The following is a 25,833-nucleotide window of genomic DNA, read 5'->3' as shown; positions in this document are numbered from 1 at the left end:
ATATTAAGTGTATTCTGTTGCCGGCCAGGGGGAGATGTGGGCTACCATATGACCACATATCTCCCAGATGACATTTAAGGAGTTTTGGTATGCAAACATGCCATGTATGCGCCATCTGCATAATATCTTTGTGCCACTTCCTCGGCGCTGTAAATGAAGCTCGTGGGAGAGAACGAGCCACATGCTCGTTAGAAAAGCCGCGTGGATAGAAACCTACCACTGCCTTCTATCTGGCAGCACAGCACGCGAATACCGCGCGCCAAATACAAAGCTGATCAAGACAAAGAAATCCCTGTGCACCTTTCCACCGAGAGGCCAAGAGAGCATCATTTGTGACTTCACAGATAAACGGCTGGCCTACTGTTAAAAAATTACCATAATTGCGGACCGCCGGCAACCGAAGGCGCAACGCTGCATGCCTCACGCGCCGTGACTGTTGTGCGCGCTTTGCGCCGCTAGCCGAAATATATTGGAGTCCTTGTCGGGCGCGTGCAGGCTCCGGCGCCGAGGGGCCGCCCGTGACCACGTCCACATTCCCACACATCCTTGACGTGTCGATGTGAAACATCTTTTATCACCATTGTGTGCTGCGCGCTCTGTCCAGATGGGGGGATAAAACATGCATGAGTCGCCTGCAGCTCTGAAAATAATTATACTCATTTACCAGAGACGGAGAGCGCGCATCCAACCAAGTCGCCACCCATCTCAGCGACAAAGCTCTCAGCATACTAATGAAGTCGGCGGACAATGACCGACCACCAACACCGCCCCCCGTCTGCCCTGTGCATGTATGTTTTCAGCGTGCTGCGTGTGGGAATCTCACTAGAGGAACGTGACTACGATAACAGCATCGCGAGAGCATACCTACAGTAGGGCTAGCGCTCTTTAGATTGGATTGGGTGAAATGAACAGCATACCAGACTGCACTTCTGACCTTCTGATCGCAGGTTTACGTTTCCACACAGACTACGTATTAATTCAGCTGCGACCAACCTGCCATGAACAAGCAGAGAATATATGCATGGAAACAAAGCTATAACTGTGGTGTGTGTGTGTGTGTGTGTTTGTGTGTGTATGTATGTATGTATGTATGTATATATACACACACACACACACACACACAAACACACACTGTTGGCATAATGCCAAAATAAAAACCCTAATAAGGAACTCGCCAAAACCCTTTACACTGTTCTGATAAGGTGAAGTTTGCTACTGCGCCTTTTCCGCATGCGGTAAGTATAATAACGGACAACAGCTCCTCCCAGCTCCCTCTGCACGCGTACCGACCTGAGACGCAGGTCACGCTTTCCTCCGGTAGCTGCAGTGCGCGAGCTGTTCTCAGACTCAGGTGCAGTAATTGATGACAGGGATGTTTAAACGGGGAGGGGTGCCCCGGAGGACGACGAGCCGCGCGCTATACCTCGCCGGTAATACCCCGCGCCTTTGAATAACGGCCTTAAAGAGGAGACTTTTAAAGCGACTTTATTAGATTTGTTTTACATTGCAGGTCGTGGCGCGCGGCCATGGGCACAGTTCAATGCGCAGTGATCTCCGGAGAGCCGCCACACCACCTTTGGAAAGGTTTTCCGCTCATTTCTGAAAGATAATTAGAACATTCTCTGCAAACGTATCTTGAAATTGATTACTTTTTAGTAAACCATTCAATAACAGTAATAATAATAATAATAATAATAATAATAATAATAATAATAATAATAATAATAATAATAATGATAATGTGAAAACCATTCAAGATCAAATGTGTGTAAATACCATGTACATACAGCTTGTAGTAGGTGGGCTAAATCAAAATTGGCCAACAAACAAAAACATTTAAAATAGCCTACACAAGCAGAGTTCAAAGCTGGAATCAGTGTCTCTCTGCCTAAAAACAAAACAAACAAACAAAAAAACATAATTACTGAGCTCTAAAGATCTAAAGCCTTTAAAATATACTTCAAAAAGATTTTATACAACAGACAGCATTAACTTAACACCATAATGCAGAACACAACTGAGGCTGTACAGGGAAAGGTGTGTTCTGCTCTGCCTGGAACTTTACATGGTTTTCTGCTCTTTGTATGATGTGCAGGTCTTAGTATGTCGTTAGTATGTAGTTAGCTACCCACCGGTTTGTTATTCTTGCCAAGAGTTCAGCATCTCTCTCTCTCTCTCTCTCTCTCTCTCTCTCTCTCTCTCTCTCTCTCTCTCTCTCTCTCTCTCTCTCTCTCTCTCTCTCTGCACTCCAGTGAACGTGTTTCTGATTTTTCCGGTCGGAGGTGGGCACCTACTCAATGAGCTTTGATTTATGCCTTTCAATATTAACACATTTGTCATGGCGAAGCTTCAATGGAAAGCAAAAGCAGATGAGGGATGAGAGGTAATCAGCGGTCTAATGTGGAGAAACGGCTCACCACAAATGACTAATGAAGTTGCTAAGAATTCAAATGACATTAGTTCAGACATTACAGAATGAATATTACATTGACTTTCACGTTCTCCTATGTCCCCTAATAAAGTTGGGACTTTGTCCACTCTTGCGGATTAGTCCAATTTCCAAACTCCGCCTGTACACACTGCAGCCTGTGATGATTGAGAAAAGCTTAAAACAGGAGTGTTTACAGAAGGACCCAAACTCAGGTGAGTACTGATGAGCGAGCTGTCCATGACCACACAGGCCAAAGAATCAGAACCAAATCCATTCAACTTCATGTAGGGCTCCCATGTAGGATACTGGCACAGCTTCCACTGTAGCATGGACAGAAAGTGCACTGAGTGTGGAGTGTGGGGTATGGAGTATGGGGTGTGGGGTATGGGGCATTGAATATGGAGTGTGGGGTATGGGGTATGGCGTATGGGATGTGGGGTATGGAGTATGGGGTATTGTATATGGGCTATGGAGTGTGGGGTATAGAGTATGGTGTATGGAGTATGGGGTATGGGGTGTGGGGTATAGAGTATGGGGTGTGGGGTATGGGGTATGTAGTATGGAGTATGGGGTATTGAATATGGGGTATGGAGTGTGGAGTGTTAGTTATGGGGTTTGGGTTATGGAGTATGGGGTATAGAGTATAAGGTGTGGGGTATGGAGTGTGGGGTGTGGGTATGGAGTATGGGGTATGGAGTATTGAGTATGGGGTGTGGGGTATTGAATATGGGGTATGGAGTATGGGGTATGGGGTATGGAGAGGGCACCAATAGGAGCATCTAAGTGGCCTTTAGCATTTAGTCCTCAGAGACTCAACATTGACAAACCTACAGGCAGTAATTGGTCCATTACGAGTCCCTTGGATCTCTATTGATTTTTCTGTTTTTAGGGGCCGGTCAAATAATCATTGTCTAGACATCACAGTTTGCATCACGAGTTATTGCGGTGCGATCAGCGAATGTTTTCCTGATTCCAGTACTTCGTTGTGCGTAATTTAATATAGTAAATTGAGGTTATTTTTAAGAACAAATGTCCTCCATTTTAATATGGCAGTATTCCTCATTTTCTGAGATGCAGAGATTCTCTTAAGAGCAATATTACTGAACCCTGGGATAAACCCTAATAACCAAGAGAGCCAGACGGCGTTATTATCCACCTATACCACACCTATCTATAACATCCTGTCCAATGACATCACAAAGACAACAGTGGAAAATATATCTTCTGGCTTCCATAGCAACCGACCTGTCCCATAATGACAATAACGCAATAAGGCCAATATACCACTTCAGCATTTAGACAGACTGGTGGCTACTCGTGCAGTTTACACCTTACCTTAAACTGGGCATGCATGTCTAAGGGAGCAGAACAAATCCAGTTGTTGTGTTACACATAAGACTAAAATTGCCACTAACTTGTAATGTGAAGAGTCAGGGATGGTTAATCTAGGTATTCTGGAATATATGTACAGTAGTCATGTTTAACTGATGTAAGCAGCACACAACTGTACTGAAATAAACCTGCACATTTTATCATTATCATTAACCAGCAATGACCGATAATGAGGTCTCAAAACACTGTCCTTGCATCAAGCTGTGTGGTGACACACATCTTACATGATATGCAAAATGAAAATGTAGCTACAGGCTTTTTCTTGTTTCTTTACGTGTATTATTTAGGTGGGCAACCAAGTAGATGAAGCAATCATCTTTACATCCAATATGTAGAACACAGAATCTGGTAAAAGCAGGAATATCATAGTTGACTGTGGGGTTGTTTGTACCTACCTGTGATTTTTAAGGTTGAAAGGTTTAATGAGACACATCACACAACTGCATGTGTGATCAATTGCATACATTACAGTGCAATTTAAAGGAATCATATAAGCCCATGGTACGTTCACATTTATAGCTTTTATATTATTCTCCTGTATCATACAGAGACAACTCGTGGACCATCTACAAAAGAGGTCAGTACAGAGGTCTCTGACTTTCCGCCAGATGCAATATTCCTGGCTGGCTGGCTGTGGGAAACATGTACGCTAATGCCTACAAGTGCAGAGCCAGGGGCTCTTTTCGCATGGCCAGTTACAGGGCATCGCATTAAAGACTGGAACAAAGTGGCCCAGTGTGGCCCGTCATACTGAGGCCTGGCTCCGGTCTAACTGTTCTCTGTGCTAAAAATATGCCGTTTTTGGGATATCGTAGCCAGCACTACGTACATGGCTTGCAGGTCATTCTGTAGAGTTCGGTGCGGCGTGCATGTCCTTTACGGCAGCCACTGTGAACACAGCCCACTGCTGCCCATGCCGACGAGGTAACGGTTTCCAACACGGTCTGGTGAACTTATATCAGCACGAGAGATTTAGAGCAATACGGCAGCCGTTTATACAAAACAGCATGCACTAAAAGCAGGACTTTATTAGGGTCAGGCCTTTAGTTTCTGGATTTAGGGTCAAGATAAACCTTTTTGTACTAATGCAAATGGATAAAGTGATTTGTGAGACCACACCGTGTTGAACTGATGAGGGAGGGTATCTAGTTGTGGAACGGTCCCACAGAAAGTCGCTGCATGTTTTATGTATATTTCTAGACTGAGGTTTGAGGGAGGACAGATACAGAACAACTCGAAGTAAAAATAGGTTCATTGCACGGCAAAGCATAATAGCAGATTTCATATAAAATTCTGAGATTCACTGATCTTTATTTCCTCACTCTGAGAGGCGGGAGGGCCGAATGACACAAGATAGATGTATCTCATTTGAGATGAGCCGTGCATATTGAGGGCCAGCTATAATAAACTCAGATGGATGGGGTGTGCATTTCTCATGATAGATAGAGAGAGTGAGAGAGAGAAAGAAAGAGTGAGTGAGAGAGATAGAGGGAGGGAGAGAGAGATGTAAATAGGTAGTGACATGGTAAGCTAAAATAGCACCTTCATAAACACTTATGCCAAAGGCCTGGGGTCCCTCTCTGGCAGGAGCGCTGAGTCCTGGAGCTAAATGATGATGCATTCTGCAGAATAAGATTGCAATCGGAATTCAGCAAGGCTGTCGGGCAAAATGTCTGTGTGTGTGCAAGAATTCAACGCTTGAAACGAAGGGCGCAGTCTGGAAGCCTCAGCTGGGTTTGATCAAAGCGCGTAAAGACAGGCACTGAACACTTCACAAGCCATGAGCAATTCTCTAAAATCACCCGAAGCGTTTTGCTTTGAAGTGTACTTTTTGTTTCATCTGCAGGGCTTTTTAACTTCTTAATTAAGGGGGCAGTGGGCCTAATTCATTTCACAAGTTTATAAAATTTAAGACCAGCCATATTTTAAAGCGACGTCCTTCATGCTCATTCACTTCTGATTATGTCATCTGTTGTTGAGAGATGATTGAGGGGGAAATGAAGACGCTAAACGTCATAAAAACGGCGTGGTTACCTCGACTCAGCATGAGAAGAGCGTCTAATGCGACGTTGTAATTTTTGTCACGGGACGACACGATAACGTGCTGCCGGCGTGTGGATAAGTGCGCCATGCCGTGGTGGCAGTCTGTCACTGCAGGAGTCAACGTTTGGAAGAAGGCTGTCGGATGACTACAAAAGTTGAGCCCTGCCGTTCAGAGCCGCCGCTAGCAGGTTAGCATGGGGAGAATTCCCGAAACCACAAAGGGCCTCTTTGCAGTTCCCTCAATGGGTATCTTTCAAGTGAGTTTTTGGCTAGTCTGGCATTGGGGTTCATTTCACATTTCAAAATGAACATGTTGTTTGCTCCAATTATCATACAGTATGTAGTGGACTTTTCAAATAGGCCTAAATTATCCCTGGACATTTGTGCTTCTTAGTCATTAAGTAGCTCCTTCACTATCATGAATATATATATATATATCCACCGTTACTGAAAGTTAAATTGAGGACTGCAGTATAATGTAGGTTATTTGCTATAATTTCGATGGTCTGGTAGCTAGCGGTTTGTTAATGGAGCTCACATGGAAATTCTCTATTGACTTGTTCTAGTGTTGCGTGGCGTTGTGCTATTAGTCATTTAGAGGATGGAGTGGATAAACGAAACGAAGACACGCAGATCAAGGAAAATAGATTTGGCCACCCGGGTGTTCATTCACTGCATTATACAGTTTATATAAAAAATTCAATTAGATTTCATTTTAAAAAGTGGATCGGGTGAGCAATATTATTATTTTTGGCGGGGGGGTCTATAGCGACACCCCTGCTGTCAGCTTCAGAATTGCCAGATCTGACAATCTGTTTAGGATTATTTTCAAAAATTGATTCAGTGTGGAAATAAAATATGGAAAACCGAACTCAGTTGTTACCTTCCAGCACTAGAATCAGAGGTGTCTCAGCCGTAGTGTTTGAGGAAAGTTGGTTTTTATTGCTCTGATAATTAATTTGTATCACACGTTTGCATTGCAAACGCACCACAGATATTTTGTTAAACACGTTGGAACAGATGAAAAAGAGGGACCCCTATCCCAAAAATCACATAACGGCTAATTATAAATGCCATCGTCACTGGGACATTACATCTAACTAATGGTTGCAACCAGTGACAGTATAAAAAAAAGCTTGCATTACTTAAAACACCTCTAGGGGGCAGCACAGCCGACCTCGTATCTGTGATACGTGAACGCACATGTGTGGAAAAGGAAATAGGTGAAATTACTGTGATTCCTTCGGAACAAATTGCATCATTTTGTCCGCGTCTAAATTAAAGACGGCAGGGAGACACACGCCAGCTCAGTCTGTCCCCAGCACCACTCAACAGCAAGCACGAGGCGGAACTCGATCATGTTGGGCTGCAAACTATAAACACGCGCGCTGAACACCCACAGGTCTCCCCACTACCACACATGAATACGCTGAACGTGAAACGTCCACATCACACCTGATATTCAAATGCATGTTAAACACCACGGCGTGCTGGTCACTCTATCTCGCGGCATGTACCGTGCACTTGCACGTTCAGTCATCAGGCCGTGCACCGCGGTGCCCCGGCCCTGTGTACCCGCACGCTCCCCTCCCTCACAACTTCGTGCTTCGCTGATGGAAACGCACTCTGAGCGGAAGCGGAACGCCTGCCGCTCGTCAAATATACATTTCTGGATGCGGTTTGACAAAGGAATTTAAACGCGGCACAGGAAACGACAGCACAGTCACGAGAGAACGTGAATGAGGGCGCGTGCTGTGCTGTATGGCAGGCTTTGAACGGCGGAGATAATGGCTTTGTCAAGGCACGAGAGGACGCAGCGACATAAACGCCTGCTCGCGGGGTAGGACACGAGAACGCAAGGCAAAACTTAGGAGCGTAACGACGCCCCTCATAATGAAACGCACTCCTAGAAATAAAGGCGACAACGGGACACAGACTGGGCGTATCTCTTTGGAAACAGTAGCGCAATCTTTTCACAATTTGAAAGACTCCCAGGTCAGAAAGATTTTGCTATATATTGTTATTTATATTGATAGACCCGTTTTGATTTATGTATTGCACACATTGCATTCTGAGCTCACCAGACTGACATGTTGGTTAAGATGTCCTAGTGCGCTCTAATGACCCACACACTATTACTCCCAAACTCTGCACTCAGGGGACCGACTGTATGTTGACTTGGTTTGTTTGTTTGTTGTTTTGCTGTATACTACCGAGTAGGCCTACACAATATTTGCAGCGCTCCTCACCATCTCACCACCTTTGGCTCTGTTTTCTCGCGCTGAGACCTTTTAGATGTCACGTAAGTAGCAGGGGCACTCAGAACACGAGAACGTGCGTAAGAACGGCCTTCGAGAAACGGCGTCCTCTCTGTCTGCAGTCTTCAGCGCGCACTCTCGCTCTGCACTTCAAAGGCGCGCGCGTCTGGTGTCTAGAGAAAACCCTGAGCGGTCCTCGCGCTTCCCGTCAGCAATCCACGCTGGTGAGGGCAGCGGAGGGCGGCACGAGCGACGGCTCTGAAGGCTGTGCAGGTGAGGTCAAAGGTAAATGATGTTCCATAGAGGCACGCGATGGAAAACACGTCACACCTCTTCAGCACGCGAGCTTCAGGCTTCACTGGCTGAGGAGTAAGCAAGAGTGTTTGCCGTGGTTCCTGTTTGGGTTCCTTTATATGTAAATACTGGACAGAAAATGGTACCGTAAGAAAGTCATCACGTAAATAACTGCCGAGGCCTGTACACGAGCTGTTGGTTGACATACTGACACATACTTATAACTGCTTCAAATATGGTACATATAAGGGTCAAATATTTATTAGGATGTTAGAGAATGACTGAACATAATTATTATACAAAATTATCATATATTAATGATTAGAAATGCCACACTGTACAGATAGCTAGAATCCAAATAAAATTAACAGATTACATATTTTTGCACAGTAATAAAAAGACTTATTTGAATGTATCCATTAATTGACTCAATATAAATTATAATTTAAATATAAGCCCATTTAATAATAAAGCCTTAATCTTTTGTGCTTATTGACCTTGTTATTTTTCAAGCAAGTTCAGAATATTGAATTACCTTTTTGCAGGCAGTCATTCCATACTTTTGTAGTCTTTGTTGGCAATTTGAAAGCATGATGGAAATAAACGAAGCCTAAAAACAGTCTAAATAAACAACTCTCAAATAAACAACTCTCAGGTAAACAATCCCAGCATTGTGCTTCATTTGTAGCGCTGTAATCATCCCGTCCGCTCAACACACCGTACAAAATTATGAAACTCTGAAGGAAAAAAAATAAAGGACTCAAAACGACGGCATGGCCAACAAACATACAAAAGCTAACTTTCCCAATCAATCTCCTGGGCGTGTTGCAGCTACACTGCACAAAATCAAGGTCTCTGAGCTGCCAGAAGTGAGTCCTCTCTCCATCTCTGCCCTCTTTCGGCTGGCCACGCTGCATGTTACACACTCGCGTCCCAGATCCAAATCAGTCGTGTGACGATGTTAATTAAGCCCGGGCTGCGCGCCATGGCAGAGCTCGCAGGAATCTGTGCTGGCCATTTTGTTTTGTTGCAGCCAGTGCTTCCACTGACCAGGGTGCCATGCACCACGCAGACCGCCTCGCGCTCACGAGGACGTTTCTCTGTGACGACAGTTCATGTGCCAGCAGACCTCGCCTGGGCTGCAGTTACGTGGGCGCTGAACAATAAAGTTAAGTTTGCTAAGAAAAAGCAAGAAAACTTTCTTTTTGGTTTTGGTTCATCTAGTTCTCTTTTTCCCAGTGTGTAGTGCATTTGTGTGCACATGTTGTTGTCTAAGGCTAAGAATGTCTGTGTCTAATTTGTGGTGGTTTGACTTTGACACAACGTTGGAATATATTTGACCCCTCCGATTCATTCAATGAAATAAATCTGAAATAACAATAGATCATTTTAGGATGAATCACAGGGGAAAAAAAGTACAGTTAATACATAGGCCACACTATACAAAAACACACTAGCTTTGACCTGGTAATGCACACCCTAAATGGAGCAGCACATTGTCAGGCTAGAAGTTCACAGATAAATCAAATGACATTCTGAAGTGCATCAATACAATACCAGCCAAGCTAGTTAGAAAAAACACCAGAGCCTGGCTGGTATTTTAATTACACTTCTTCTTTGCCAGACGTCTTCTTCTACCATTACTTACTATGGCAACCACACATTATTAACCCTTTTCTGTACATTATAGAGACACCTCTTGAACAAAAGGTCCAGTTGTGTTTTTCCACTCCAGTCTTTAGAAATGGCACGAAGCCACAAAATGTAAATACAACAGATCAGAAACCCGGAGCAGTCTGCCCGCCCCGTGTCTGCTGGCTGGATTAATTGTGAGCGTTTGCATTTGCTCTCAGGAGCAAAGTGAAAGAGTTAAACCCCACAATCCTCTTGCCCCACTAATCCCCCAGAAACCTCGGCAAGCAAGTGAGCGCTCGTTCCAAGTCTGACAGCGCAGGTAGCCGTTGCTGGGGTAACGGGCGATAAGCGAGTGATGGCAGGCAGCTTGGGGAGCAGGCAGGGTGCTTTGAGTTCACACGGAGACGGGCCGGCTACATTCATCTCCAGAAACGGATTGTCGTCGGAAAGAGGAATGACAGCCTCGCTCCCGCCGGGTTGGGCGGGGAGCAGGGTCTGCCACATTCCCAACACAAACTCCGAGCATGCTCGTAATCCCGACGTGGACCGCTGTTCTTCAGTTCGAAACACTACAAAGTATTAGGGCTGCAGGTATAGCCAAGATATTCTATATCGCCTTACATACAGTGCTGAACTGAACAGGCTTTGTTTATACTGGGAGTTCAGTTCATTGCCAAGTCACAAAAAGTGTCTTTACTGGCAACCGGAGGACAACACCTAACCGCCACTGTTACACTGTTCTCATATAATTGCCATATAATAATACCGTATCCCACGTGAGGCTTACGTGGTTGTCGGCGTGTGTGGAGGGACCCGGACAGATGGGGAGACTGTGCGCATGCCTGAACACCTGCGCTCCAGAGCCTCGCAGCTCCCGGCAGCCAGACGGTCCTCTGCCGCCACCTAGTGTACCGTGTTTGAAATGCGAGGCCTCCTAGTCAAAATCCAGGAAGGGCCGACTTTATTTCTAAACCTAAAGATACACCATATTGCCAAAAGTATTCGCTCACCCATCCAAATCATTGAGTTCTGGTGTTCCAATCACTTCCATGGCCACAGGCGTATAAAACCAAGCACCCAGGCATGAAGGCTGCTCCTACAAACATTTGTGAAAGAGTGAGTCACTCTCAGGAGCTCAGTGAATTCCAGTGTGGTACCGTGATAGGATGCCAGCTGTGCAACAAGTCCACTTATGAAATTTCCTTGCTACTAAATATTCCACAGTCAGCTGTCAGTGGTATTATAATAAAGTGGGAGAGATTGGGAAAGACAACAACTCAGCCATGAAGTGGTAGGCCACGTAAAATGACAGAGCAGGGTCAGCGGATGCTGAGGCATGTAGCGCGCAGAGTTAGCCAACTTTCTGCAGAGTCAATCACTACAGACCTCCAAACTTCATGTGGGCTTCAGATTAGCTCAGGAACAGTGGGTAGAGCTTCATGCCATGGGTTTCCATGACCAAGCAGCTGCATCCAAGCCTTACATCACCAAGCGCAATGCAAAGCGTCGGATGCAGTGGTGTAAAGCACGCCGCCACTGGACTCTAGTGCAGTGGAAACGTGTTCTCTGGAGTGACGAATCACGCTTCTCGGTCTGGCAGTCCGATGGACGTCTCTGGGTTTCGCGGTTGCCAGGAGGACGGTACGGTCTGACTGCACTGTGCCAAGTGTGAAGTTTGGTGGAGGGGGATTATGGTGTGGGGTTGTTTTTCAGGAGTTGGGTTCTGCCCCTTAGTTCCAGTGAAAAGAACTGTTAATACTTCAGCATATCAAGAGATTTTGGACAATTTCATGCTTCCAACTTTGTGGGAACAGTTTGGGGATGGCCCTTCCTGTTCCAACATGACTGCACACCAGTGCACAAAGCAAGGTCCATAAAGGCATGGATGAGCGGGTTTGGCGTGGAAGACCTTGACTGGCCTGCACAGAGTCCCGACCTGAACCCAGTAGAACACCTTTGGGATGAATTAGAGTGGAAACTGTGAGCCAGGCCTTCTCATCCAACATCAGTGTCTGACCTCACAAATGTGCTTCTGGAAGAATGGTCAAAAAAATTCCCATAAACACACTCCTGAACCTTGTGGAAAGCCTTCCCAGAAGAGCTGAAGATGTTATAGCTGCAAAGGGCGGGCCAACATCATATCAAAGCCTATCAAAGACTGGGATGTCACTCAAGTTCATATGCATGTGAAGGCAGATGAGTTAATATGTTTGGCAATATAGTGTAAACCAAATTGACAATGAAAAACTAACACCAACTGTGAGCGACATAGATAACTATAATAATAGTAATAATATCCATTTATTTGTAAGATATATTTTTTCACCAAAAAAAGTAGGTTTAGATTTCATTACTGAACTGGGTCTGTTCAGATTTAATTTGCTTGTGTCCCACTGCTAAGACCAATACAGCGTTGTAAAGTTTTGGATAAAAAGGAGACATAGCAAATGTAGCCATTGTATTATTCCTTACCAATTCATTTCATGATTAACTGTAATTTAATGTGAACTTCACAAAGCTATATTGAGCTCTATTGAAATCTGTGAAACATCTGCATTCTAGTTAGTGTATGCAGGGCCCAACATTGTCTCCTGATATTCAGTGCTGACCACTCAGACATTACGTGGAGGCTATTAGCTTAGCATGAGCAGGCTAAGTTACTATCCTAGTTGTTCTCTCCTACGTAGCTAAGTTTATTAAATGTCCTGAAATGTAGCTAACTATACTAGCTAGTATCTGTCTTCTAAAATCCCTGATATTATCCTTCGCCACTTTACAGCACAGGTGAAGCATCTCTTGCCTGTGATTGGCAGAAACATTGTCACTGCCCTGCACACACACACACACACACACACACTACTCTTTCCTTCAGAGTAAGGGAACCCATGCAGTCACGCGTCCACCCCTTGTCTGCGCTAACAAGCATGGACTGACTATCCCCTCACCACAATGACCCAGACCACACCCAGCCACAAGGCAAAGTCCAGGTGACAGACACTCTGACCCCTAGAGGAAAGCAGCCGCTCCCTGGTGCGGCAGACAACACATGGCTGAAGAGCTCCGGCAGACTGACATAATACCAGAAGGATGGTAGTTTAATAGTGGACGTCCAGTTGCCAGGAAATGCAGTAAAATTAATAATTAATTTCGATTGCTTTAAAACGCCTTCTAATAGGCCTTTTAGTTCTTAGATGAAACATGATGTGTGTAACTACAGGAAATGTGTTTTTATGCAAAGGTCTGAATTCTCACATACTAGCTAGTTAACTAAATACTGTTATCTAATGCAGTCGATTAGAAAGACGTTGTACAAAACCCTTTAATTTAGTAACAATTTGCGACATGTACCACATTCCAGACTCTTTAAAAATCATATTAGAGTTGCCATAATAAAACAAACAACAACAACCATTAATTGTGATATTTAGATCTCCTCTCCCTCTCTGATGCGCACTGACGGCGTGGCGTGTGAGCGGCCCGCGCATGCGCAGTCCCGTGACCTCCTCCCGGGCTCACGAACAGCCTGCTCCCTGCTCGTTAAAGCAGAAACAGCCGCACGCACACGTCCCTTACACGTGAGGTATGGCCGCTATATTCGGGAAGATTCTTATCGGCATCTATGTGGAAATCAAACGAAGCGACGGTAAGTCACGCCCAAGCCGACAGCCTAAGCGTGAGCGAGCGCATCATCTTTGTTGCCGAGTAACCCCGCGTGAGTTAGCCTGCAGCACGCTAGCCTGCTCGCGAACTCCTGCAAACACGCCGAGGGAGCAGCCGTAACCGGTAGCTGGACGGCATCAAATGCAGACTCGTGCCGCTGAGCGTGGCCGCTGTCTACTGCACTGCGCGAGCCGCAGCGCCTTGCGTGCACTCTGCGAGCCGCCCGGCATCTCGAGCGTCCTGCACCGCGAGGGAGGATTTTCCGACACGTTACGCCAGCGTCGCCGCGAACACGCCCAGGCGGACGCTCGCAAGCGGTGTCGCGAGGAACGCGCAACAAACGACTCGAGGACCAGCGCGCGCGTGCGCGCGCAGACACAGCCACAACGCCGCGGGCCGTGCGGGGAAGCTCGCGAGCCGACGACGCGCCCGTGCTCCTGTTTCTCGAGTGTCCGCCCTTGAGTAAATGTGCTGGTGTGGGTGATGCAGGCAGAGCCGATGCGCACTGCACGTCTTCCGTAGCAGAGGACGGCCTGTGCGTGCAGGACGTCTAAACGCACGGATCGCTACAAGTGTAGATGGCTGCGCTGCACAGCGTCATGCTTTATTAACGTGGGTAGCATGCGGATAGTGTACTTTCCCCCTGGAATTGGCGCAACTCCTAATTGTGGCCTTGCAGTTGCGATCACTGGTGTGTGTGTGTGTGTGTGTGTGTGTGTGTGTGTGTGTGTGAGAGAGAGAGAGAGAACGCGCTCAGGTCGAACACGCAGTGCGTATGGACACCAGCACATCACCTCTGCGTGTCATACTGTAGGTGTTATATTAATAATACTCTTATTCAAAGTGCAGGTCTCTGGGTGCTTCACTTAACGAAAGAATTCCCATACGTTACAACCGTACACAGTTCTTCACTTCTTTTGTACTTGTAAGGGTGTATATACTTAATTTGAGGGGTTTTTTTTGTTCTCTTTGTCACACTGCTCCGCTGATCACCATCAGATTCAACGTCAGTGATCGCTAACACTTACTTTCAGAGAGTAGTCATGTCAACCTGAAATGTGATGGATAGTGTGTGTTGCAAGAAAACATAACTGATAAGGCTTTCATAGTGAGTGGATGTACTTTATGCTAGTACAGTCAAAGTGACACTTTTCCAAACGATCATGGTTGCATATTTTATCCCATACTGAAATGTTTTTTTGTATTTTAAATAGGGCTGTACAATATATATATATATATATATATATATATATATATATATATATATATATATATATATATATATATATATATATATATATACACATACATACATATACATGTACAGTATCATCTGTTGACATATATATAATACATGTACAATATCATCTGTTGACGTTTGGTATTCTGATAACATAGCTGCAATATACAAATTAGCTCCTCTAACAAATGCCACAATTTTTAATTGCATGCCGTGACAATCCTAAACAATCTCTGGCGTTACAGTTCTCTGAGCATTTTTGATTAATTATGCCTTTCACATGATCTAACAAATTAGAATTCAGTTTACAGCATTTTGCACCCACTCTTACCCAGGGAGACTTATTTGTATTTATCAGTACACGTGTGTGTTTGTATTTGTGTGTGTGTGTGTGTGTGTGTGCTCTATGGGAATCAAACCCCATGACCTTAGAATTGCTAGCACCTTCCTCTAACTTGTATCTAGCAAAATAAGAACAATTAAGTATTTTTGTCCCTATTGTGCATCCCTGCTTTCAAAGAACTAATGCAGTGGGACTAACATATCCAAGTGGGACCAAAAGGCTTTTAACAAAAAGGAGGTATTGGAGTAGACTGAACATGGCAACCTTGCCAAATGCTGCTGGAAATATCTACAGCAATCAGCAAAAAAAAAAAAAAAAAAGACAAAAACCCCCAAACCCATTTGGTTCAGGTTACTGCCTGAGGATGTATAGGTGAAGAATGAGGGCACGCTGAACGGTCGGCACCTGAACCACACCGCTGTGCCACGGCAGAGCTGACGAGGTTCGGAAGGTTTTTCCAGGGTAGTGATGAGCAATCTAAGCCAGGACCGCTGCCCGCTCGGCTAAAGGCTGCTCTCCCGTGCCGTGGTACAGTTGTGCACACGACCGTGCCCCTGGGTTCTGCAAAACGCTGACAGTGTGGTTAGCCATTCTGTACTGAAGTGCAAGTGAGCGGGAATTGGTCATAGTCATGCTGCCGTAACAGATACACTACCTTTCATATTTGCACAGCATGGGTTGTAAGGCCAGGTGGAGCTGTCCTTATAGGCGCCCGCATCCGTCACCTGCCGCGTGCTGTCACACTTCAGTGTGAAGATGAACGAAAAATGTATTTCGGTGTAAAAACTGTGCAGATCATCCTCTCCTGTACGTCTGATAAAATCTTTTGCTAACTCATCCGATTTAATCATTAAATTTGTGTTCGGCTGATGGATTGGGACACAATATCCGGTCTTACACCAATACGTGTGCAGTACACTTGCGCGGGTTGCCTGTTGACTCCTCAGATATTGAGCTAAAGATCCACTGTTTTCTGTTTCCAGGACGAGTACACCAAGCTATGGTCACTTCCCTCAATGAAGACAACGAAAGCGTCACTGTGGAATGGATAGAAAACGGAGACACAAAAGGCAAAGAGGTTAGACCCTGTAAAAAGCCCGACATGCTTGCTCAGCAAGCAGTTTTCTCTTCAGGAACTACGTAAGTGGAGGGACAGCAGTTGTTGTAAACAGTCCCCACACCAAAAAGCATCATATATAAATACCTTGGCAGCAAAGAGGCAAAATGTTAAAGAAAAGGTTTGCACAAGGAAGGAATCATGTCCTTGTACGCAATGTGGGCGAACAACCCAATTCCTTCCTTCACTTTGCCTACCCAGATCGACTTGGACAGCATTTTTGCACTAAATGCAGATCTTGCACCTGATGAGGAGCTGGCACAGAGTCCAGAAACGCCCCCTCCTCCCGTCTCCAACTCGATGAAAGTTAACAAGATCCCTAATAAGGTTTGTGCTCCGTCATGGAAGGAAAAGACTTGAATTTCCATAGCAAACCATTGAGACAGGTTACTGCATGTAGGTGTTCTTTTAATGAACATTTTTAAATGTCTGCAGAATCGGCGAACAGTGGCACCACCCAAGAGTGAAACACCTGTGAGGGACAACCGAGGTAAGGACAGCAGACCGGACCAGGCTAGGTAGACCGGACCAGGCTAGGTAGACCGGACCAGGCTAGGTAGACCGGACCAGGCTAGGCATTTTACAGAAGTCCTAAAGTTCTGTTGCTTGGAGCCTTGCACTCAGAACTATTACGTTTAACTTTATTGTGAACCATTTTATTGGTTTAAAAATATATTGGTTATTCTACATATTAAAGTAAATTATTATGCTCTAAAGACATTCTCTGCAGTCCTGCACTCCCAGCTGTTCACATATTTACCCTCCCTGCTAGCTGCCGACACACCATAGCTGGGAAATGAGAGCTTTGCCTTTATTACCTGGTACAGGTACAGTAGAAGCTGGAAAAGAACACGCACCCTGTCTGGCTGGGCTTGCTGAGGGCTGGACTAAGAACCTCCGCTAAGCTCTAATAGTTTGCTGACTATTCTTGAAGCTCAGCAGTTGGTCTTTAATGGACAGCAGTGATCAGTAGGTTAGAAATCCAAGATCCCAAAATATGATGCACTAGAAGTTCAATTATTTCATGAACAGAGTTAAGATGTGCAGTCAGTGTCAGTTTGAACCAACGGGTGCATTGTAGGGCCTGTGAATAAGCCTGGAGTGTTGGGTGGATCCCGTCCAGACCCCACCCTGGACATCAGCCATAAATGCAGATCTCTGCAGTACAGTAAGATTGGAGGTTGAAACCTTGAGAGGATGTCAGGAACATCCAAATTGTCTCTCAGGCACGTAGTACAGATCAGAGGTGGAAATCCAAGTAATGTGAATGAATTGGATCATTATAATCTTGACGATCTTGGATTAAATAAAAAATGAACGTCGTCATATTGAAATTGAAAGACCGTCATTTTAGATAGAAGCTTTGCTACAAGTAGACGTGTTCTTTTGCATGCCTTATTGGTCCTGTGGATCACTGTTGTAGATCTGTAACATGTTGCTGTCACTCCTTGTTAGTTGTAGGAACGACGCGAGCTCGGCCCAGCCAGCAGACGGAGCAGGCTCCCGCTGCTCCGCCTGCTCCACCCATCCAGCACCAGACCCTGCAGCAGCAGAACGGTACGCCTGCTCGGCTCGGCCACCGGGGGGGTGACGTCGAACAGCAGGGCCTAGCGTAGCAAGCGGGCAGCGCAGGACAGAACAGCTTCGGGAGAGCCCCATCATAGCAGAGCCAGGTTCAGGCCTCGGCGGAGGACACCTGTCCGGCCCAGCCGCCTCCTCATCGCAGTGGCTTTCTTTATTTTTCTCCCTTTTGCCGAGCCTTGCAGATACAAAGATTTTCAAAAACCTGAATGCAGGTACTGTAGCTCTCAATGGCTTATTCCCTTTTATTTATTTCTTTATTTAAAAGGTTGCTGTACATAAGGGAGGGTACGACCTCTGGAGTGTTAAAGTGAATCAACTGCTCAGAAGAGTGCAGTGGAGAGTTTTCCCCAGGCGGAACAAAGCTGCCGTCTGTAGAAGGAAAAGAACAGCAGAGTCATTTAGACTTTGTCTCTCGCCACCGAGATGTTCCCTGTTGTCGCCATTGTTCAGGGCTGCCCGGTCAGGCTCCCAGGGGCCCGGGCCGACTCGCCGTCCTCCCCCTGTGTGTCGAGGCTAACGGCTCCGTCTGATTAACGCATGGCTTTTTTTTTTTCTTCTTAAAGTGCCTTTGTGATGTCACAGAGGTTTTCCAGCCCATTCCGACTTCGAGGTTCCATTGACCGTGTTCTGTTGCGCGTTTTCCAGCTCGCAGGAAGTCCAACTGTGTGAAGGAGGTGGAGAAGTTGCAGGAGAAGAGAGAGAGGAGACGCATGCAGCAGCAGGAGCTGCGGGAGAAGAGAGCACAGGTACGGGATGAGAAACATCTCGCGAAGGTCCACCAGTGTCCTGTAGCCCCAAACACGTGAGCTTGGCAGGGACCAAGAGTCTTTGGTAGAAGTTCATTGTGCTCATTTTTAAAGGGCTCCACAATCTAGGGTCAGTTGAGTCAAGACACAAAAAGACTATTACAGCACATCCAAAGCTTACCAAGATGCGTGTGTAAAATCACTTATCTGTGTGACTGGGCCTAATATCGACTTTTGAGGCACTCCGTGAATGATTGAGCAGTGCACCCTTTTCTCCATCCAGGATGTTGATGCCACAACCCCTAATTATGAAATTATGTGTATGATCCGCGACTTCAGAGCCAGCCTCGACTACCGGCCACTGACAACTGCTGATCTGGTAAACAAACAAAATAAATGTCAGGCTTTCTCAAGACACCCATGTTTGTTTGTTTGTTTGTTTGGTATTTTACATGCAGGACTGTATATTAATCTCATTCTGTAATTGTGACCCTGTTGGACTCTGTAGTAACTGATGTGCGTTTTTTCCAGATTGAAGACCATAGAATATGTGTTTGTGTCAGGGCACGTCCACTAAACAAGAAAGGTGAATTTTGGTTTTAAGTAATAAAACATGATTATTGTCATAAAACTACTTAAACAGACCACTGTGTGTGTAGAATAATGCCAGTAATCCAGTGTGAATCATCTGACGCAGAGCTCAGCGTGAAGGACCTGGATGTCATCACCATCCCCAGCAAAGACGTGGTCATGGTTCACGAGCCCAAACAAAAGGTGGATTTAACGAGATACCTGGAGAATCAGACATTCCGCTTCGATTACGCATTTGATGACAGCTCCACAAATGAAATGGTTTACAGGTCAGAGGTTACTACCACCAAAAGGGCTGTTGGAATTTAAAAAGACAATCTCTACGTTTTTGTTGGGGTTTTTTTTGTAAGAGTTTCTGTTCATCTTTCAGGTTCACTGCCCGGCCGCTGGTCGAGACCATCTTTGAGAGGGGGATGGCCACATGCTTCGCTTACGGACAGACCGGGAGTGGAAAGACTCATGTAGGCATCATCATGACATCATCACAGTGAGCACATAGAGATGAGCACATCTGAGCCCCTCATCCTAACCAGCTTCTCTCTGTTCAGACCATGGGTGGAGATTTTTCTGGGAAAAATCAGGATTGCTCTAAAGGGATTTACGCACTGGCAGGTGTGCAGGGACGTTTGGTTTATCAATATTTTATTAACTGTAAAAATTTGGTCTTAACTGAAATTACTTTGTATATCTTTGCAGCACGTGACGTTTTTCTAATGCTAAAGAAACCAAACTACAAGAAATTGGACCTCCAAGTGTACGCCACCTTCTTTGAAATCTATAGCGGGAAGGCAAGTAGCAGGTTCCCTTCTGCTTGATTCCTCTGTGATATGCCATGTTGCACACAGCACTGTTCAGGACTCTGTATGAACCACATAAGACTCCCTCAGCTGAACTGGGGAAAGGATACACCTCCCAGTCATTTACGTGTGCGTGTGCGGGTGCATGTGCGTCTCTGTGTGTTGCAGGTGTTTGACCTGCTCAACAGGAAGGCTAAGCTGCGTGTGCTGGAGGACGGTAAGCAACAAGTGCAGGTGGTGGGTCTACAGGAGCGTGAGGTCCGCTGCACCGAGGACGTGCTCAAGCTCATCGAAGTGGGCAACAGCTGCAGGTGAGCACCTGCGGGCCTTAGTGACCGGCGCGTTTGCCGCTTCGCCCAGCTCCCCCATCGCCCTTCGATCCGTTACTATGGTTTCTCCAACAGGACATCCGGCCAGACTTCGGCCAACGCCCACTCGTCGCGAAGCCATGCTGTGTTCCAGATCATTCTACGGCGCAGGGGCAAGATGCACGGCAAATTCTCCCTGATTGATCTGGCAGGTAACGAGAGGGGGGCTGACACGTCCAGCGCCGATCGCCAGACCCGCCTTGAGGGCGCCGAGATCAATAAAAGTTTACTGGCCTTGAAGGTTGGTCAACTCTCAAGCACACGCACGCACACACCAAGACACAACTGTTAGATAAATAACCCAGGCAATGCGCTCCTGGGCCAACACGGAGATCTCTGCTCAACAGGAGTGCATCCGAGCCTTGGGTCGCAATAAGCCCCACACTCCGTTCCGGGCCAGCAAGCTCACCCAGGTGCTCCGAGACTCCTTCATCGGCGAGAACTCCAGGACGTGCATGGTGAGAAACATCTCGCTCTCTCCTCAACCAGCTTGGCTTCAGCAGGAGGAGGGCTACTTCTGCGTCTCCTGTAGTTCTTCAGCCAGAGTATAAATATGGCTTCCATTTGAACAAGCGAAAACCATAATTGTTTACTCTGAAATCATTTGGGTGTGTCTTGTTGGATATGCCGGTGCCACCAGCACTGAGTGCTGTAAAGACTCTGTCTGGGTGTAGGACAGGAGTTTCCTCTCTAGTCAGTACAGACAACACTTTTCCCCGGTATTGACCTCTTGGTGATGATTGCTCGGTTAACAATGTTTGAGCATGATTACCAAGGTTAAGTGGATTAGGTGGGGGAGGTTACCCCTCCTGCGGATTCAGGGTCCCACAGGTTAATCGTTTTGTTTTCATGTTCATTTTGTACAGAAGTGTTTTGCATTTCTGCCATTTTAAAAACCCAGCAGGAGGTTCCAAATGGCAGCCATTTTAATGCCTCAATACAGAAGCTTCTCTCACTGAGGAATAAAGGACTGTATTAGAAGAACGGTGCCACAATGAGAAACTGTCCACAGTTGAACTTTGATAACGTGGCTCACGCACGTCATGAAGTTACAGCGAAAGCCCTCGTGTGGAGCAGGACTTCAACAGCTCCTCCTCCACAGTCTCCTCGCGCTGGTTCAGTATTGGTCTAGGCCAGTGTCTGGCCAGATGTCGTGTGCCCACCTTAGTGGTTTTACTGGTGTGAAATGCTGCTTCTGTTCCTCTGCAGATCGCTACCATCTCTCCCGGCATGGCATCCTGCGAGAACACGCTAAATACGCTGAGATACGCCAACAGGTGTGTTCAGCTTTCACTTATCTGCTCTCCAGTTGCTTCACAGAGACATGCCGACATGCTGAATATCAGAATCTTGTTTTGGATGTGATGGGTCATTTTTATCCCTTTGATGTGGGCAAACCTGTACTGGGGCCTCAAACCACCGATTATCCGAGCCACTGAAATGTGGGTCTAAGTCTACGGTCCGACCCCGCATGTATGCATTTAGTGTGTTCTGTTACTTGTCTTTTTTTTTTTTTTTTTTTTTTTTTTTAACATTTTGATATTCAGGCGCACTGTGTACTGGCTGATGATACTTGCAGGGTTAGTGTTACTGAAAGTATGATGTTACATCACTCACCGTCACGGTGTGTATCCTTATTTTTCTTTGTACTTTAGAAAAATGAATATATAAATTTTATATATTAACTGTTTTCTTCCTAGATATCAGGTATGTAATAATAGTGTGGAATACCTGTTCAGGGATATTTCAGGATGTATTTGATTGAAGTACCATAAACCATTACCAGCTTACAACTATGACAGTTTCTCTGCTAAGGGTTCTTTCATTCTGAGAGAACCTCCAGGTTCTTCACCATAACCTCTGACCCGGTCCCACCCCAGCGAGGGGTCTGTCCTGCGTTCACCTCCCCTCTCTCTCTCTGTCCCGCCGGCTTTGTGTCTCATCTGTGTCAGGGTGAAGGAGTTCGGGATAAGCCCCTCGGACATCCCCTTCTCGCAGGGGGGCGGCGGCCGCGTGGAGCTCTCCCCCACCTACGAGTACGATGCCTCTGCTTCCTCAGCCTGCAGGTTCCACCCTCTGCCAACCGCATGCAAACGCCTCTTTTGTTTGGCATCCGTTGTCATAATGAGTCGCTCTCATTTCAGTAGCAGGAATGCTTCTACATGCGTCTGATGTTTTGTTTTTGTATTGCTTTTTTTTCCTAATTACAGTCCTGCATTAGCGCGTTTGGGAATGTTTGTCATTTTCTGTTAAGCAGAGCCACAGCCAGCCTTAGCTTGAGACGTAAGCATGAGAGACAACGGAAATGTCTCCGTCCTCGTGAACGATTGGGGATCGTCCACAGCTGACCAGCCCAGGCTGGTCCGCCTGTTGGCTCGCCACGAACCATTAGCCATGAGCACATCTCTCCCTTATAGTATGTACAGTAAGCTGACACTGTGTGTGTGTGTGTGTGTGTGAAGGGTGAAGGAGCTCTCGGTGGACCCCAGCGTGGTGACGGAGGGTAGGATGGGGTGCCACTCTGTGAGCCAGCTGGATGTGCTGGAGGCACAGTGGGGGGTGGGCAGCTCGCCGCAGAGAGACGACCTCAAACTTCTCTGTGAACAGAACGTAAGAGACAAGCTGGCCAGCACTTTATCTGATGTGTCCTGTTTTTTCACAATTACGTACAAAATGTGGCTGGTGGCCATTTATACACACTCTGTCAGTATAAACATTAAACTGTGTAATGTGGGTCACATCCACAGCAACTGACCTTTTGGTCATCATAATTGTAGTATTAAAATTAATAATTATTATTTTATTAATAAATGAATAATACACACATCTAAGCGTGCGTTCAGGCCCTTAAAGAGGGAGCCGAAAACATCCGTTATAAAAACAGATGTGCTTGGTTTTACACTCATTAAAATGTGAGCGTCTTCTCGGGTGAGCGTGTTGCGGTGAAGGTCTTGTGTGTCCACAGGAGGAGGAGGTCTCACCGCAGCTCTTCACCTTCCACGAGGCCGTGTCCCAGCTCGTGGAGATGGAGGAGCAGGTTCTGGAGGACCACCGCGCCGTCTTTCAGGTGCGGCGTCAGTGGGGGGCAGCATGGGACTATCATGGCTCCTCTGAGCTCATCTCTGCTTCATTTTGTTGTTCTGTACTAAAACTTTAAGTTTACATCTGTTGTGATTGTGCTCTTCCACACAACCTCTGTGCTCATTCTTCCCCTGCAGGAGTCTATACGCTGGCTGGAGGATGAGAAGGTTCTGATTGAGATGACGGAGGAGGTCGACTATGACGTGGACTCATACGCCACACAGCTCGAGCAAATCTTGGATCAAAAGATTGAAGTACTAACGGAGCTCCGAGGTAACCGAATGTTAATTGGTCTCCACGTTTACTGGGTCTTGATCTTCAGGTGGCTTTCTGCTTGGGTTTCTGTCTTACTTGAATTTGTGGGACCACCCCAGAGCTCATGGTAATTTTTCATCTTGTGCCAACATACACTGGCTTAAAGAAGGTGGATCAGAGGTCTTTTATCCACTTACTTCCATATTTAAGCTCTCGGCAGGTTTCCCTGGTGTTCGGATCATTTGCACATGTTGTGACAAGAAAATATGTAAAGGGAACTTGGAGCACAAACGGCAGCCGTTTGTATCGGTGCAGAACTCCGGAGCAGATGTGGGTGCTGGAGCGGTTCCTTCTCCCACTGGCAAATTTTCAGTTTTTAGAGTGTGTTTGCTCTGATGAGTAAGAAACGAAACTGATTCGGCAGACCAGACCTGCGTGGTTACAGCTGTTCTTTAAAATAATAATAAAAAATGAGATTTATATAGCACTTAAGAACCCAAATACGCTTACAATAAAACTATTTATTATTATTATTATTTAGAATCCAGAGCAGCTATAATCCAGGGTAAGTCTGTTGAGCCTTTTAAAGGCCTGTAAGCGAGTGCGTCTGCTGTGATGTTCAGAACATGTCCGTTAGTTCCGTGTCTCTGATCTGGGCTTTTTCCCTCCCAAACAGATAAGGTGAAGGCATTCAGATCTACTCTGCAGGAGGAGGAGCAGGCCAGTAAGCAGATCAACCCCAAGCGACCCCGGCCTCTCTGAGAGCCGACCCACCGAGCCCACCCGCCTCCCGCCCACGCCGTACTGCTCCAAGAGCCACTAAACCGGACGGCTACAGAGCGCCAACGTTTTAGCTTCTCACGTGCCACGCCATGTACATTTAGTAACTCTCCAGTCAGTGTTGGGACGGGTCCTTTTTCAGTGGAAGGGATAATGAGCACATTCTGAAGCCTGATTGTATAGTATTCAAATTTAATTTTAGCTGCCACTAAAATTACTTTTAGATACTGTACAATTTAAAGTCCATAATGTTATGTATGGGTAATAGTGAAGACATTTTGACTTAATGCATGCACATAGCAGCTATGATTGTACTTCCGCGTTCCCTTAGACCTGACCTTGATCTGCTCTTGAGCCTGTAAATATAACACCGTCATTAGACATGGCTGCTTTTAAAATGTATACGACTCCTCGATTTATGCACTCTAAAGAAAAGTAATGAGAAAAGTGCATGTTTGACAAGGTGGAATATCCACCATGAGACGCTTTTACAGCCACACTAGCTAAAAACCCACTGGTTGCCCAGAAGCTCGAGGCACATCCAGTAAAATGGACACCTGCTTGTGCTGTTGAAGTCAGGGTTGAGGGAACTGGCCTTAAGGGGAATGCTGTTAGCTCAGAGTTTGCAGAAGTGGCCGGGATGACTTTCTTGCGCAGGGGGGTCAGAGGATGAAATGTCTTGTGGAAAACGTCAGGTGCTTTAGAGAGACAGGCCAACGTGCATGCCGTGGAGCCTCAAGACTTGACGCAAGAACAGCTGGGGGGGTGTGGGTGTGTGTGTGAGAGAGACAGCATGGTACATCCACTGTCACAGAGGCAATCAGGAGGAAAATTTCTAAGAGTAGCATTGTGGTCAGTATTTTAACTGTGTAAATCGAGGACTCAGACATCCTGAACTTTGTTACCGAACTCGCCAGTGTACTGATGTTTTTTTGTTCGTTTTTGTACCGACTTAATTCACACACTTTGTGTCCAGTGTTGGTTTGCTACAGCGTCGTTTACAAATGCAATCAGCTGCCATTTTCCCATGTTAACCTTCTAAAAAAAATTTAAAATCCATCCCATTTTAAAGCTGTTTTTAAAAAGAGGAAAGATGAGACATGGCACTGCTCCTGGGAGAGTGACCGAAGGGGGAGATGTTTTTCTGGAGTAACAAATAAAGAAGCGTCTGCTGACGGAATGTGTTAATGTCTGACATTTTTTCAACACACGCTGCTG

The 25,833-nt window shown here is 46.0% G+C and overlaps 1 protein-coding gene and 1 long non-coding RNA gene across 5 annotated transcripts; one reads left to right on the top strand and one right to left on the bottom strand.

The window, feature by feature from the left end:
• Nucleotides 1-1,487: 1,487 nt before the first annotated feature.
• On the bottom strand, nucleotides 1,488-9,445 carry LOC145652409 (uncharacterized). Its single transcript, XR_014118699.1, has 3 exons — nucleotides 8,954-9,445; nucleotides 8,116-8,546; nucleotides 1,488-1,599 (listed from the first exon to the last, which is right to left on the bottom strand). It is a non-coding gene; the product is annotated as an uncharacterized LOC145652409 (long non-coding RNA).
• A 4,001-nt stretch (nucleotides 9,446-13,446) lies between these two features.
• On the top strand, nucleotides 13,447-25,799 carry LOC113584539 (kinesin-like protein KIF2A). Of its 4 annotated transcripts, none has more exons than XR_014118742.1 (21): nucleotides 13,447-13,696; nucleotides 16,280-16,374; nucleotides 16,615-16,740; nucleotides 16,849-16,903; nucleotides 17,869-17,970; nucleotides 18,643-18,743; nucleotides 19,027-19,122; nucleotides 19,275-19,329; nucleotides 19,441-19,603; nucleotides 19,705-19,795; nucleotides 19,883-19,946; nucleotides 20,031-20,122; nucleotides 20,300-20,442; nucleotides 20,536-20,740; nucleotides 20,847-20,957; nucleotides 21,709-21,776; nucleotides 22,452-22,565; nucleotides 22,962-23,109; nucleotides 23,433-23,566; nucleotides 23,718-23,853; nucleotides 24,512-25,799. XR_014118742.1 is itself a non-coding variant. In XM_027021519.3 (21 exons), the coding sequence occupies exons 1-21, from the start codon at nucleotides 13,636-13,638 to the stop codon at nucleotides 24,595-24,597; spliced, it is 2,214 nt and encodes a 737-aa protein (XP_026877320.1). In that variant the 5' UTR covers nucleotides 13,488-13,635; the 3' UTR covers nucleotides 24,598-25,799. The 4 variants fall into 4 exon arrangements, 3 of the variants coding, with proteins under 3 accessions (XP_026877320.1, XP_026877330.1, XP_026877339.1); XM_027021519.3 differs by having other exon boundaries at nucleotides 13,488-13,696; nucleotides 23,465-23,566; XM_027021529.3 differs by having other exon boundaries at nucleotides 13,492-13,696; nucleotides 22,452-22,535; nucleotides 23,465-23,566.
• Nucleotides 25,800-25,833: the final 34 nt, after the last annotated feature.

Source organism: Electrophorus electricus, chromosome 19 (assembly GCF_041902795.1).
Source record: "Electrophorus electricus isolate QZ-2024a chromosome 19, ASM4190279v1, whole genome shotgun sequence".
NCBI classification, from domain to species: Eukaryota; Metazoa; Chordata; class Actinopteri; order Gymnotiformes; family Gymnotidae; genus Electrophorus; species Electrophorus electricus.
Note: the sequence above shows the minus strand (reverse complement) of the source record. Positions and strands in the feature narration are given on the sequence as shown.

Excerpts from the sequence above, each read along its gene's own strand:
- LOC113584539 (XM_027021519.3), top strand. The coding sequence starts at position 13,636 with ATGGCCGCTATATTCGGGAAGATTCTTATCGGCATCTATGTGGAAATC. Across the intron at positions 16,375-16,614 it reads GAGACACAAAAGGCAAAGAG|ATCGACTTGGACAGCATTTT; the intron begins GTTAGACCCTGT and ends TTGCCTACCCAG. Across the intron at positions 19,330-19,440 it reads ACGTCCACTAAACAAGAAAG|AGCTCAGCGTGAAGGACCTG; the intron begins GTGAATTTTGGT and ends CATCTGACGCAG.